The 16,774-nt window shown below is 38.8% G+C and overlaps 1 protein-coding gene across 1 annotated transcript in view; it reads right to left on the reverse strand.

Moving 5' to 3' along the window:
• Positions 1–9,760: 9,760 nt before the first annotated feature.
• The window catches only part of NT5E (5'-nucleotidase ecto), a 29,375-nt gene continuing 22,361 nt past the window's right edge, over positions 9,761–16,774 (reverse strand). The window contains exons 5-9 of the mRNA XM_053459156.1: positions 15,877–16,031; positions 13,387–13,495; positions 12,059–12,208; positions 11,415–11,612; positions 9,761–10,020 (exon numbers count right to left, since the gene is read on the reverse strand). Coding sequence (XP_053315131.1) covers positions 9,821–10,020; positions 11,415–11,612; positions 12,059–12,208; positions 13,387–13,495; positions 15,877–16,031 — 812 coding nt within the window. The 3' untranslated portion in view covers positions 9,761–9,820. The remainder of the gene's footprint in view (positions 10,021–11,414; positions 11,613–12,058; positions 12,209–13,386; positions 13,496–15,876; positions 16,032–16,774) is intronic.

The raw sequence follows: 16,774 nt of genomic DNA on the forward strand, positions 1-16,774 counted from the left end.
TTAGCCCACAAACAACCAGACAAACTCATGCATGGGTGGTATCGCTGTACTCTGGAGATGTTGCTGAACACACATTGGGGTGTTGTTTGACAGCGACATTTACCAGGAGCTGTAAATTCATACATCCAGTACAATTTGTGTGGGGGGGGGGGGACACAAAAAATTACTATCACAAACTGGCAAAGGTTGGTGGTAAAATTAGTGCATGAAAAAAGTTAAAATACCAGCATTTGAAATATCCTGCAGAGACCTGGAAGACATGAGTCAATATTAAAATCAAGTGGTGACATTTGTCTCATATGACGAATGCGTGATTATGTGACTTGCTTATCACGCATTCATATGTACACCGATCAGCGATAACATTATGACCACTAAAAATAATACTCTTGATATCATGGCACCTGTCAGTGGGCGGGTTATATTAGACAGCAAGTGAACATTTCGTCCTTGATGCAGGAAAAACGGGCAAGCGTAAGGATCTGAGAAAACTTGACAAGGGCCAAATTGTAGACGACTGGGTCAGAGCATCTCCAAAACTTGCAGCTCTTGTGGGGTGTTCCCCTTCTGCAGTGGTCAGTAGCTATCAAAAGTGGTCAAAGGAAGGAAAAGTGTTGAAAAGTGTCATGGCTGGCCAAGACTCATTGATGCACGTGGGGTGCGAAGGTTGTCCTGTGTGCAAAATCCAACAGATGATCTACTGTAGCTTAAATTGCTGAAAATTATAAAGCTGGTTTTGATAGAAATGTGTCAGAGCGCACAGTACATCGCAGTTTGTTGCGTATGGGGCCTCATAGCTGCAGGGTGCCCATGCTGACCTCTATCCACTGCCGAAAGTGCCTACAATTGGCACGTGAGCATAAGAACTAGACCGTTGAGCAATGGAAGGAAGTGTTCTGGTCTGATGACTCATGTTTTCTTTTACATCACGTGGGTGGCCAGGTTGCGTCACTTACCTGGAGAACCATGGAGGCCCCACCTCGCAACTTACAGGACGTGGTGCCATATACCACAGCACACCTTCAGATGTCTAGTGGAGTCCATGGACTGTTTAGGCGGCAAAGGGGCTACCAACACAATATTGGGGAGGTGGTCATAATGTTATGGCTGTGTATACCTTTTTTCTGATCATGTAGGAAAATAAAGTAAAAATAATAAATTTGAAAATATGTATACCGTGGAGTAGTGTTCTTAACCTGTTCTCATGATCTGGGGGTTTTTTTCTCCCACATTAAATTACCTCTTCTTGTTAGGCTGTTATTCTAAGCAACTTAAAGCTGTGAAAGTACCCCTTTAAGTCATCCTTGAAACATTGAAAAGTGTTGGCTCCTAACAAGATAAATAATTAGGATAGTTTTGCTATTTTTGCTTTCTCTCCATCTGAGATTCTTTGAATAAACTCAGTGCATCTTCTAAAAAAGCATTACTTTCTACAGTTAGACTGAATGTGCATAATTATTACATACATTTTATATATAGAAGAAAGCATACAGAGAAAAACTAAGGGTTGTGGTTACAGCTTAAATAGATTTGTTTCATATGTGATTCCTTTGTGTTTCTTTTGGATATGCACAAAATGCCAGATGAAAAAAGAATCCAACACCCTTTCCAACACATTTCTGGTGTTATATAACATTTAAAAAAATATATTTTTGTTAATGTTAAATTGCTTGACCCTATTTACGATCAAGGGTATTGTGTACCCTAAGGAGCATCTTTTGCCATGTTTACTATATATTTGTTCCACCATGATTCCCGTGGGAGGGCTGGCAACATTCAGGTAATAATGCAGCCTGAAAGATACTTGGCAGACAACATGCCCAAAGTGTACTGCCCAGTCATGTTCTAAATACATTTAAATAAAATGCATAGAAAGGATCCAGACATACAAATGCTGCCTAAAGTCCTTTTAGGCAGCATTTGTGTGTGTGTGAAAGTTAAATTGAAAGTTGAATATATCAATAAAATATATTTTTTTATATTCTCAGTGATTAATCAGATAATATATGCGTGCACACGCATATGTTGGAAAATGGAAGTAGGGATAACATTAGGTGTTTTAGTCCCCAAAGTTGGTATCTTAAAATTATTTTATAACTCAAGCTTAAAAAATGGTTTGCTTCTGTGAAAGCTGCACATAAACTTGTGGAAATGGAACATACTTTTTTTTGTTTCCTGAGGATGGAATAAAATGTGTATTGTTTTTCAAACACGGTAACCTAAAACTTCCTTATTCAAAGTAAACAGTGGTTGTCCCTTATTAGAATTGATTCTACCAAGGAACAGTCACTGTTTATTACAAGGATTAATCTAAGTCTGATGAGCCAAATAATTGATGTGAAAAGCACTTTCTTTTCCTGCTGTAAAGCAGGGTACTGAAACCATTGAACTTGTCAGAGGAATTATGATTAAAGAGAAAGCACAATGAAATGCTTTGTTCCTTTTTTGGACAGTTCATTTTTCTTTAAGCAATTTCTCTTTTAGGTCTTTTATATCCACATCATTAATGTGATCTAGCCAAGTGTTGGTAATTGTACATCAATCCTATTAAATCATAGAAAACATATTTTTGGCAGAGGCTAGTAATTCAGTTTAATTAAAACTCCTTTGATGAGTAACAAAAGCCTGGACATACTTTCATATATTTGCTAATATACTCAAAACACTCTTTTGTACCCAATAAAGTGTTTTGATGCAGGAAATGGGGTAGTATGTAAAAAAAAAAAAAAAAAAAAAATCAGTTTACGATTTTTTATAATGATGCCCAATGTGTGTCAAAGATTTTATATTTTGACAAATGAAAGTTGTAACAACATACAAGATTGTAAAATGAAATGTATATTAATAATAGGTTCTCACTTTAGAGTAAGAGTTTAGCCTTTTCTGTAGTTACAATTATCATTTATGTAAAGCTGTACAATAGGCCATACGGACAATAAAAAATATACTTCAGCGTTCAGTAGTTCTTTTTTAAATTAGTATTTTTATAGAAACATATTTACCTTCTGTGGTAAGTGGTTTTAAGGCATAGTACCTTTTTTTTTATAATTCTTATTTTCAGATTTTTGTATACATAACAAAAGCAAAAAAAGGAAAAAAATCCTTTACACATGTAAGGTAAAATAGTAGAATCTTACACTGCTGTCACAATCACTTCTGCCCCGAATGCTAAGCTATTACCAGTTTATTGTACAAAATCATTCATTACATATAAATCAGAGCAAAGCCTGCATCAGGCAGTGTTGTTATGTACCTAAATGAGCTTGAAAACCAACAGAGTAATCCAAACGGATCAAAACACAAACAAAACACAAACAAAAAACAAAAATGAACCCCTCAACAGTCTGAGAAGGTTACCAAGTGTATAAAGCTATAGGACTTGCAAGATGGTCAATAATACATTTAGCTCATAGTAATACGGATCAAATATGCAACGATGGGTCTTGAAGCCATGGGTCCCACATTTAGTGAAATTACTTCTAGAACGAAATGGATCGATTGTGAGCCCTATCTTTTTTGTTTTGTTTTGGGTTTTTTTGGCTCTTAACTATTAAAAATGAGGGGACCTGTGGGGTCTTCTAAAATAAGGCTATGGCCCATCTGGTAGCCACTGCTATTTTAGCTATAAGTTTATTTTCCTGTCTGGTGCAAAAATACCCACCAATTTAGAGGTATCTGTTTTACAATCAGCAGTGTGACTAAATATCGCTCCTGTGACCATAATGGTACCAATTTGGGACATGCCCACCAGAAATGTGCATTTTAAATGGCTGTGTAGTTTGTGTTCCAGGTCCACTCATCTCTTTACATCATTTGCTGCGTGCCGTTGCTGCAGGAGAGCTAGTTAAGCAGCACTATGGTGAAGAAGTAGGTTGATTAGGCCTAAACCACCTGATCTGGGGTACCAATATAGTATGTATAAACTCACATACTAGTATATGCTTCTCTTGCCTGCTCATATGAAGGCATCAAGAAAGTAAAGTCTCTCTTGTTCAAGAGAATGGACAGGATCTGGAGCAGATATAAAAATTTAGGAAACTAATTTTGACTGAAGCCACTCTCCCTAGCCATGATACCAAGAACCCTTTTGACCTCAGTAGCTCTCTTTTCGCTTTCAAGATTAACACGATATAGTTAAGTGCACATAAATCTGTATAATTAGTGGAAATTTTAACCACTGGGTAGGTCATACATGGTGGCTGTAAGTTAAGTGAAATAATCAGTTTAAGTCTTTTAATGTAAGGTGTTGGGAGATGTAAGGCAAGAGCAGGGTGTCTGGGCAAATCAGGTCACTCATATTCTAATGTTATCCCCATCTTACCTAAAGGGGGATAAATCCTGTCTGATCTGGATATATAAAATCGCTAATCCAATTGTTAAGGTGGTTGGCTATTTGGTAAAAAAAAAAAAAAAAAAAAAAAAAAAATGAAATCATAGTTTAGAAGGGATAGCGGACAGTAGGATGCCAGGCCTGTCTGCAGTTTACCATCCTTATGGATGAGGCAAAAGTTCACCACCAACATTGTGCCTTCAGTTATGATATATTGGAACATGGCTATAAGGGATGGGCTGGGAAATGAAATGCCTGAGAAGCCATCTAGACCCGGCTGCTTGTTTGTCATAGGAAAAAAAAATAGTTTACATGAATTAACATTTACTGGTAAAACTATTTTCCTATAGGGTCGTCTTATATTCAGGCTTTTTTTTTTTTCCTAAATTAATATTCATATTTTGGGGGGATCATCTTATAATCAAGCAAATATGGTATCTTCTCAAGAGTTGCAATTTCCTATTAAAGTTTGGGTTCTTTGGCAAGATAATTTTCCAATTCTGTAAGAGTATCTATCAAATTAGTCTTTAACTTTACTTTTAACAATGTTCTGTATGAAAAGCTTCTCTTGCATTAGCACATAGAATGTTTCTAAATTCAAATAGACATACTTTCTTTCTAAATTAAGAAATTAGTTTAACAGCCTAATATATATAGAGAGGAGAAAATGATAAAAATGAAAGTTGTGCTTCACGGCCAACCACCGACCGACCGAGCTGGACATGTGAGATAGAGCTCTGGTCTAAAGGGTACAAAAATCGCAAACAAAAGCATGCAAACATCTGAAATGGGCAAAGCAAACAAGCCCCAGAAACCCTCTTCAGTTAAATAGAGTCTAGCTCCATGCCACTGAAGCACTATTTCTCAATAAAGCTACCTCAACACACAATATGGATCCCAAGATGGCGCCGAGCCGTCAACGGCAGGAAAGCGATGGAGACGACTATGCCTGCTTAGAGAGCTCGGCATCTCTGGCACATCTCACAGCTGACACAATGGATCCGAGGCAAAGACCCATAGCGCAGGATTCCTAGTGATAGTAGGTTTTGTTTCAGTTGAGTAACCCTTGGTTACAGAGTATAATATGAATGAAATTTACTGAACAGTTTGGAGCATACAGTTAACATAAGACAAAGTTACATCAGTTTGCCCAAATGTATAGCAGGACATGAATGGAAAATTACAGGCGAAAGTATGGGCCTGGCTTTGGAACACATATATATCATGGACATGGCCACACAACGTGGACACAGGAGAGGGAACCCCACAGAACACACCAGGGACAGATTCATGAATATGAGCAGATTAGCAGTCTCCCGGACAACTGTTGAAGTGAGATGGAAAAGATATTTGCCCCCTGAGGATAGGGATGGAATACCCACACTTTGACATTTGACCGTGAGCACAGTTGACCGCACAAAAAGAACAGCAGTCGGTGGTGCAAGACATTTGGGTGTATAAAAGAGTTATACGCCGGTATGGGTAGCCCATCAGCATGGAAGGAACATCTTAGTCCAGCAGGCTAAAGTGGAAGGGCTTGGGTCACTCAGGTGTGAAGAGATAGGGTAAGGTTGGTTTATATGTTGTGCATTGTACCGAGATTTCCTTAAGAGATTGAAACTGGGCATGTTGTAAACATGTTAAGCTGTGGAATACAACACTAATATATATATTGGTGTGATGACTACTGCATTCATTACATTACTCACCTCATGTTTGGACAGACCAATACATATTGACTTCAAGCTTTCACTTTACCTCTTAGAACTAAGGAAATAGTATCGGGAAATCTGGGACTGGTGGCAACTGCTGCACTTTCTCTCTGCCTTTCCGCTGGCTATCCTTTCCAGTAATAGGTTAAGCCTGGGAATAGGTACTGACTGAATACAAACGTACCAGTGTTTAGTCGTTCAAAGGTTTTCAACAAAGGGGTAAATGGATAGCTGGTGCTCCTTCCCAGTTTTGCCCAGCTTCGGCTGTATGAATGCCAAATATTGGTTTGCATGAATGTGCTTTCAGGTTAGCATGAATTGCAAATTTAACAAAATTTGCTGATTTTGTCAATTCGTACAAACTTCCGAAAACAAGGCCAGACCCTTCATGAAACAGAGAAAAATTAAGGAATAAGCTCTGACGTTTTGTCTAAAATTCTCATTTTCACTCACACTTTCTCACACTCTCTAAATGTCTCCCTACCTTCTGTGCCAACCACTTCCTATTCCATGTATTGCAGCTCCGCTTCTGTGTCTTGCAGATATAAAAACGATTCGAACTATCTTTGGCAGTGATAACCTCAACAACATTCAGAAGGAATTTTATACTTCTTATATTCTTCCTTACAGAGACGTTCAGCCATATTCTTAGGATGTCTGGTGTGAGCGGCTATTTTTAGGTCATTCCACAGCATCTCCAATAGGCTAGGGTCTAGGCTCTGACTGGGCCACTCCAAAAGGTGGAGTTTATTTTTTTTTAAGTCATTCTGCAGTAGATTTACTTCAATGATTAGGTCATTGTCCTGTTACATCACCCAACTTCTACTGCGCTTCAGCTGGCGGACAGCCATCCTGACATTATCCTGTTTGATACATTGATAAACTTGGGGATGAGGCACCCAAATCATGTTGCCCCTCCACCATATTGTTGGGATGATGTTTTCATCTTGGTATGCGTTGCCCTTTTTACACCATACGCAGTGCTGCGTGTTCATCCTTTCATCAGTCCACAAAACATTTTCCCAGTGGCATTGCAGAGTGTCAAGGTGCTCAATTTTGGAGAGCAGCGGCTACCTCCGTGTTTTCCTGCCATGCATTCCCTGCTCGTTGAATGTATTGCATATGGTGGACAAAAAAACCAGTTCCAATGATTCCTTCAAGCTTTCACTCTAGGGTTCTTTTTTTTTTTTAACCTCATTGAGCATTTAGCATTGTGCCCTTGGAGTCATCGTGGCTGGGTGCTCACATCTAAAGAGAGTAGTCACAGTACTATTGTCGACATTTATAAACAATTTGTGGACTGATGAATATGTTAACTATTTGACCTTACGTTGTAATCTTTTCCAGCTTTAACCAAATCAACAATTCTTTACTGTAGGTCTTCGAGATTTATTTTTTGTGAGGCATGGTTTACAGTAGGATATGTGTCTTGAGAATAGCAAATTCAAAAGTGTGTTTTATTTTTTTTTGTCAAAGTAGCTCTAAAACTCACCTCCAATCCCATTTTATTTATTGGTCTCCAGGTTATATAACTCCCGACTCCAATTGGCTTTTGTTGAAGAGATAACTTCAACAAAACTAGGGGTTCACATACTTTTCCCAGCCCACACTGTAAATGTTCGAATGATGTATTCAATATGGACAAGAACAATACAATAAATCGTGTTATTAGTTAACCCCTTCAGTCCCCTATGGATGCACCGGTACAGCCAAAAAACGCATCCCAAGAATCCCCTATGGACCTACCGGTACGTCCTGCCCTTCGATCTGATGTAACAGCTTCCGACACGAAAGCCGGAAAGCTGTTACATTTTTAAATGTCGATTGGGCATCCCCTTCCAGGTTGCGTCACTGCTGACGACGTCACCCGGAAGTTCATCGGAGCACAGGATATCCCCTGCAGGCATTAATAACATGTTCAAGAGGTCCCTAAGAGGACCTCTAACCATTTCAATATTATATTATATTATATTTATATATATATATATATATACATATATATACACACACACATATATATATATATATATATATATACACACACACATATACATACACATATATACATACACACAAAAAAATAAAATAAAAACAATTTAAAAATATACAAAAATGCCCCCGTTCACAACCCCCAAACCCATTAAGCCATAAGCATAAGAATTCTACAAATAATGTACACCTTATAGTATGTGCTGGGAATGTATGGAAAATCTATATAAATTAGGTATTTCTGAAATCAGGACACCTGAATTGATAAACTTGGAGGGGATTTTCCATCACTTTACCTAATTGACAGTTATTGATGCAGTACATTGTTTGTACTAGCCATTTTTGTGGTAGAGTTCTGATTTGTTAAGTTAAAATATAGACCGCTATATAAAGAAAATGATTTGGGCTTTGTAAGTCTATATGATCTTAAAAGTCACTTTGGATATTAAATTGAAGTCTTATGCAGTATTAAAACACTGGACAACAATCTCACAGGCATCACTCTCTGGCGAGGACAGGTAAACACCAAGGCCAGCGATTGGTTTCCTTAATATAGTAATCTAAAGACCCAAGATCTTGCCCTGTCAACCAACCAATGAAGACTGACATGCCTTCCATTGGAAGCTGAAGGGATTCAAGGGGTTCAATTCAATAAGCTGTCTACATTTTAATAGGTTCCAACTGTGGTTGAAAATGCATGGTTTGGCATTCAACTTGATAAAAAAAGTCAAATTCTTTACACTGGTCAAAACAAAATGTAATCCACAATAGCATGATCTATGCAAATCTAGGTTAAATTAAATGTTATTTGCATTGAAAATGTTCTGTGTTTGTAAAGATATTTCATCATCCCTGAATACGGTAATCCAATAAAGTTGATACATTTAAACAACCACATTGAAGTTATTTAATTAAACTGCTAGCTACAAAATGTCAATTTAAAAATTTCTTTGCAGAAGACTATGTTCTTTGGCTATTAAAGAGACATTTGATAGTTAAGAGGCCCCTTTAAAATTTACATGGTGTCCACACTGCAAATGTACAATGCATCTTCTATGCATTCCCCTTCTCTATTTGCTGTCCTGGCACATGATAAACTTTAAGACATTTAGTTCTGGCTTAGCATATGTTGCGAGGGGAGGGGATCTAACTAGATCATCCATGTGATGAGAACGTGTACCAGTTAATTGGTGTAACTATAAACCAAAGGAAACCAAGTGCCATGTCCTACAGTGCCACCTTTGCCCCTAAACAGCTTACCAGTGCCATCTTAGCCCAAAACAGCCTGCCTGGGCCATATTTGCACCTAAGCATCTGGCCTGTGGTTTATTTGCCAAACAATTTATCAGTGCCCCTAGACAGCCTGCCTGGGCCATATTTGCTCCCCGTCTGCCTGTGCCATGTTTGCCCATCAAAGAGGCTGTCTGTGCCATCTTTGCCACCAAATGGCTTGTCAGTGCCCCAAATAGCTTGCTTGTGGCTTCTTTGCCACCAACCACCTTATCACACTCATGCTAAAGCAGACACAAACACTTAGACATACACATTCATGTTAATATACACATCTATCGTAACACATAAAAGCTTTTTCCCCTATAAGTAGTCTGTGAACCTAGTTAAGCGCATAGAGCGACCAAAACAGGTATAAACAAAAATGTTTAGAAAACATACAGATTTCACATTAAAAAAATACAGCACTGGCCCTGATTTTCATTCAGTGTTTTATTCCACATAAATTTTATATTTATAAAAAACACACAAGTATAGTGACCATAACATTTGCTTACTGTTAGAACAAATCATATTGGAATATAGTTATCAATAATGCAATTAGAAATACATATAAAACATGTGTATAGTATGTCTGGGCAAACCGTGATGCTCCATTGGAAGATTGTTCATTTGAAAACTCAATCCGACCTTCGACAGCAGGGTGAACTCTTAACATTTTGTAAATATATTTGGAAACGACTGACAAATCCAAATCACCTGCAAGAGAAATGAAAATATTCTAGCTGATTGATTGCCCATGTGAATATAAATTACATTCTCTGAGGGTTAAAAACTATTTGACAGTAATTCTGACTTTTAAGACTATCTTCACAGGATAACAGCCAAGGACTTTAGGATATGAAAGTTCATACCTGCTACATTGGGGGTTTAATTCAGAGGCTCCGGGACAGTGTTTTAAAAAAAAAATAAAAAAAATTCTGATAGTATGAGGGAGTGATATTTGGTCACACATATGGTCCCTACTTGGCCCCTCCCTCCCATCCCAATTGTTAAATATTGGGAAGTAGACAGCTTTTCTAATACTTAGAGTATTGCTTTGCACAGTAATTTACAAGACAACATTAAATTTTCAGCCACAGTCAATAGTGACAATGCTCAGTTTTTCTGCTTTGGGAAATTACCAAGATTGTATCTCAAAACCTACTCTTGTAGCACACGCAACTGGTGAGTACCTAAGAGAGGGCAATCAGCTGGCAAAAATTGCTTACACAGCCCACTTTAAATCCACTTTTATTTAGTAACAGGATTACCTAAGATTTAATTTTTTAACCCTTTCAGGACAATGGCTGATTTACAAGTAGAGATTTTAAAGCCATTTTCTTCCCAAATCTGGTCATTCTGCGCCCCCCCATGTGCTATTTGTGACATATTTGCAGCTGTTGTAAATGGGTTAATTATGTTTTTGTGAATAGGTAAATATGCAAAGTGCAATATGCATCTTCTCTGATGTAAAACTCTGAAAATTGGTGTAAGGCAAACCACCATTAAAGCATCAACATTGATTTAGAGTAATGCGATTGGGGTAAGCAACAGCACATGACAAGCTAGGTGGGCAAATGCGGGACCAGACTGGCAACGCGAGGTGGACCTAGCACTTTAGGGTCAGTTGCCGATGATGGCTGGATATATGCGGCCAAACGTTTTTTGTTTTATACTCAAAGTGTGCGGCCAGACATATCTGGCTAGCAGCCAAACACTCCAGAACCTGATCTACTGCTGGAGTGGCAGATTGTATGGGGCACTGCCAGTAAATCCAAGCCTAGTCCCTTGGGCTGCTCTGTATTTTTGTTTGGGGGGGGGGGGTCCTGAGACCTTTTCTGTTCTTCTTGCAATTCCACATACACTATATTCACTGGGGTGCCTAAAATTACAAGGGATTATGACAGAATTAACATCATGAGCAGATCCTTCCATTGCATTTTCTTTCTGTAAAAGTGTTTTGGACAGAGCTGCATAGTGCACATTGTGTCTGTTGTCTGACAAATATGCCTTCAGGTGCCTTATTAACTGAGCCACTCATCTGCACTTGCAAAAGGTTAAAATTAAAATGAATTTACATACAGCTATACAGAAATCTGTCCAACACTTACCACTATCATGTTTCAAGGATTCATTAAACATACTAAAGCCATCTCCTCCTCCAGCAATGTAGGATGGAAGAACAACTTTATACACGTTGTCCATTTCCACGGGAACATATCTTGGAACACGGCATCTTGTACAAATTACTTCTAGTTTAATTACTCTTTCGTATGGTTTTTTGTGTGTGTTGTATACCACTTTAATTCCTACAAGGCAAAAATAAGTTATTAGTCATTAAAATACAAAGTGTTACTATAAATAAAATGGTCAGCAACATTTACGGTCTGCATAATAATAATGGAAAAAAAATGTAAAGAAGGTATTTGTTTGCATGAACAGAAACATTTCTATTCAGATCAATGTGTGCAAATGTCACTACAAATCTGAAGACTTATACAATTCAATTAGCGTTAAGCATTTCAAAACCTATATCTCACATGTTAAAATATGTAAACTATGCCACACTATGGTTGCTTCTTCCCTCTACCATATGACTTCAGTGGCCAGTGCAGACTCAAGCTATGCTTGGCCTAGCTACTTGCATGTCTTCATTCAATTACCGTTTCATTCAAATATTTTTGTATTCCCCATAGATGAATAGGAGGAGAGAAGATTTTTATAAGTTGTAAGAAGTCCTCATGTAATTACCTACCACCAACTTGAAGGAACTCTCCAGTCCCTCCGCCATATCTGTGTACACTGTGCTCAAATGCAGCTTTTAGTGTTGATCCTTTTATTTCAATTAGATCAAATGTCCCTCCAAAGGGAAGAACAGATATGAGGTCTTCAAGAGTGATGGTGCCTGTAAATCCAATTATACAAGTGTATTACATGAATGTGGACAGTAGGCTTTTCTGCATCGTAAAGACATCTATGTGAGAAATGAAACATTTTGACAAAAACATTAAAATTTCAAAAGCACTTGGTATAGTTGCAAGACATCTACAGATCTATATTTAAGTCACAAGTATAGACAAATACAATGTGCTTAAGCTAATACACAAGAATTATGACAATCTTTGGTGTATTTATTGAACACGCTCATTAAACATTCACAGTGCTGGTGAAAAAAAGTAAGTGAACTCTCTGATTTAATAACTGGTCGAACCTCCTGTTGCAGCAATAACCTCAAACAAGTGTTACTGGTAGCTGCAGATGAGACATGCACAACATTCAGGAGGAATTTTATACCATTCTTCCTTACAGAACTACTTAAGCTTATACAGGCATATTCCTAGGATGTCTGGTGTGAAAGGCTCTCTTGAGGTCTCTCCACAGCATCTCTAATGGGTTGAGGTCTGGGCCCTGACTGGGCCACTTCAAAAGGAAGGTGTTCTTTTGACGTCTAGGGTCATTGTCCTGCTGCATTACACATTTTTACTCAGCTTCAACTTGTGGACAGCCATCCTGAATTATCCTGTATGATACCTTGACAAACTTGGGAATTTTTTTTGTACTCTTGATGATGGCAAGCTGTCCAGGCCCTGAGGCAGCACGCCCTAAATCATGATGATCCCTCTATCATACTTCACCATCGGAATGATGCTTTCATGTGGATATGTGGTGCCCTTTTCTATGCCATACGTAGTGCCTCTTATTCTTTCCAAACAATTCAACCTTAGTTTCATCAGTCCACAAAACATTTTGTCGGTAACATCGTGGAGTGTCAATATGCGAATAGCAATGGTAAATTAGAGAGCAGTGACTTCCTCTGTGGTGTCCTGCCATGGACTCCATACCTGTTCAATGATTTGCATTTGGCAGACTCATGAACAGAGATGTTAACCAGTTCCAACGATTCCTTCAAGCCTTTAGCGTTTATCCTAGGGTTCTTTTTTTACCACATTGACGAGGTTGACCAACTTATGCAGCAATTTTACTACTTATTCAAATGATAAGAACATGATGGTTTTACTAGCATAAAAGCAAAAGGCATGTTGTATTTTCTATTCCTAATTTAAACGTAAACCAATTGCATACCATTCATGGATTTCTCATCAATTGATGCTCTGATTCCACCTGAATTCAATAGACAGAGGGACACATGATTCCATGTCAGTTCATCTGGATGCCGAATATTGTTATCAATCTGTATAACGAGAACAAGACAAAAGGAAGCAAGTCATTTAACCTCTTTGTGACACGACTGTATTTAATTTTTTGTCAATGATATTTCTGCACGGTTTGTGTTTACCTGTATTTTTCTCTCTCATTTACTGTACCAACACTAATTATATTTTTTTCAAGCCAAGCTGGGCTTTAGATACCATTTTTCGATTATATAATCTAAATTACTATATAAAAAAATAAAATAAGTTGAAGAAAAAAAAAAAAAAACAAGACACTTTCAAATCTGGTCATACTGCACCCATGTCCTATTTGGAACATCTTTAAAGCTGGTTAATTCAATTTACCCCCTTCCAATCATATACACCTCAGTGTATTTCAGCTGCTTGTATTTTAACTCTTTCCATGCACTAATTCTACCATCAGCATTTGTCAAAGTTTGTGGTAGAAGTTCCTTTTATGTTTTGTTCACACTTTGTACTTTAGGCGTGGGTTTACAGCAATACCCAAATTTCTGTTCAGCAGTATCTCTTGAGTAAAGTGATACCACCCACAGTTTATCAGACCACCAATAGGTTTATCAGGTTGCTTGGGGCTAAAAGGCCACATTTTAGAGCTCCGTGTTTTTGAATTTAGACATCTGGTCATCCTGCGCCCATGTTGTATTTATGAAGCTGGCCAATGCAATTCCTCCAATCAAACCATATATTTTTGAAAATTTAGACACCTCAGGGTATTTCAAATGTTGGTATTTTAACTCTTTCCATGCACTAATTCTACCACAATTGAAAGGTGCACTATTTTCACCTTTGAATTTTGACATCTGGCCTTCCTACGACTATGTCCTACTTGGGACATCTCTGAAGCCAGATAATTTAATATACCCCATCAAACCATTTTTTTTTTAAACTAGACAGGCTATTTTGACTCTTTCCAAGCACTTATTATACCACTAGCCTTTACCAAAGTTTGTGTTTTTCCCCCTCCACACATTTATATATATATATAATCATTATTATCTTTTATTTATATAATCGCCAACAATTTACACAGTGCTTCCTACAATCTACAATACAAATATTCAAGGGGTGTGACAAAACTAGAATTGACAGGTGGAGAGAGCCCTGCTCACAAGCTTACAATCTTGAGGGAATGGGGCGAGGACATAAGGAACAGAGAAAGGTGAAAGGTAGTGGGGTGGTTGTATCAGTGACATGGAAGTTCTAGCAACTAAGGTGGGTTTTGAGATTTTTCTTGAATGTTGGGAGAGAGGGTGAAAGCTGAAGGTTCGGTGGAAGTAAGTTCCACAGGTATGGGGCAGCATGAGTAATATCTTGTAGACGGCAAAAGAAAGAGGTGATAAGTGAGGAGCAGAGCCTTAGCCTATGGGAAGAACGAAATGTAGGGGAGTATTTGTTTACTAAGGCAGAAACGTATGGCGGAGAAGTGTTATGGAGGGCCTTATATGTTAGTAGAAGGATTTTAGATTTAATTCTAAAGGTAATAGGGAGCCAGAGGAGGATTTCGCTGAGTGGGGAAGCAGAAGAGGAGTGTTGTGAAGATAAGCCTAGCAGCAGCATTTAGGACAGACTGCAGAGGAGAGGGGAGAGACAGTGGAATGCCAACCAGAATAGTGTTGCAGTAGTCAACACAGGAAATGATAAGTGAATGATCCAGGGTTTTTGTAGATTCTTGGGTGAGGAACGGGCGGATGCGAGAGATGTTTTTTGTAGGTGCAAGTGACAGGATCTGGCGAGGGACGAAACGTGATGGAAGAAGGAGAGGAATGAGTCAAGGATGACCCCAGGCATCGGATCTGGTTAGTAGGAGAGATAAGAGTGATAAGAGTGATAAGTGATAGGAGTATTCAGGTAGTGGGGTGGAGATGGAAAGTGGGAAGATGAGTTCAGTTTTAGAAAGATAACGTTTCAGGTAGAGTTGTTACGCCCATGAAGAAATAGCAGACAAGCAGTTGGTAATACGGGACATTAGAGACACAGAGAGATCAGGAGAAGACATGTAGATTTGGGTATCATCTTCATATAGGAAAAGGAACATAGTGATTAGGGAGGTGGGCTCCATTGACCTGCATGGTTGACTGCAGTACATGCAGTTAACCTGCAGAGTTCTTAGGAGAGCCTGGATCTTTTATGTTATATTGTTTTCAGGTAAAAGTCAAAATGAAAATATTTATTGAAAAAACACCTTACCATATATAATTTAGTCACTAACGCTAAATGGAAATTTTCCTTGAAAAAAATCCTTCAACTAGTAGCAATTAAGATATCCTTTAAAAAGGTAGAAAAGAAACGGTACAGTACAATAAAAAAATACATTTAAACTTTTGTGTTGAAAAATGTACATTTGCAGTGATTATACTGTACTCTCTGCCTAGGCATTTACCATAGCATCACATATTAAGTTTCCCAGATTGCATTCCCGATAACGACATTCAACAGATGAACCATTCAAAAATACCAGCGTCTTTCCGATCTCTTGAGTAGAATAATTACTTATCTGCTCTTTCCATTTGTTAATTTCCAATAGGAGTGTTGGGTCTACAGGGGAGAAAAAGCTACATTATTTATCACTCAATACATTTCTAGAGCCTCTTTAAACAACCATGCTCAGAAACAAGAACTGACAACAATGGCAGCCTCCAGGTTTGCAGATAAAGGAAGTTCACTGGCATAAAATTCAAAAAATCCAAGTTTTTGTTAATGCTAACCTACTTTATTGTATACAGCTCAGTATTTAATGCTCAACGAGATTTTTCTTCTAAGGGACTTCCCATTTAAAGGTCCCGTGTGGGAACATACATACCGTATTGGCCCGAATATAGGCCGCACTTTTTTCCCCCACTTTAAGTCTTTAAAGTGGGGGTGCGGCCTATATTCGGGGTCTAGCGCCCGACGCCCGGGACATGCAGTCCCGGGCGCCGGGCAGGCAGCGGGGTTAGGATACAGATCCCCCGCAGCGGTGCAGGGGACCTGCATCCTACTGTCTGATACGCTCAGACAGCCTCCCCTGCCGGCACTTTCCACGGGGGGAGTACCGGCACGGGAGGTTGTCTAAGCGATGCGCCGTTGCCGGTGAACGTCCGCACGATGCATTTTAACCCCCCCGACTTACCAGGGCAGACTCCCGGGTGTCTTGCAGGGCCGGCGGAAGACATCTACGCAATACGCGTATACAACTTCCGGTGCCTGCACTTCCGCTGAGTGCCGGCCCCGGGAGTTGTATACACGATGTGAATAGATGTCCCCCTCTGGCCCCGTAAGACACCCGGGAGTCTGCTCTG

Source organism: Spea bombifrons, chromosome 3 (assembly GCF_027358695.1).
Source record: "Spea bombifrons isolate aSpeBom1 chromosome 3, aSpeBom1.2.pri, whole genome shotgun sequence".
Lineage (NCBI taxonomy): Eukaryota > Metazoa > Chordata > Amphibia > Anura > Pelobatidae > Spea > Spea bombifrons.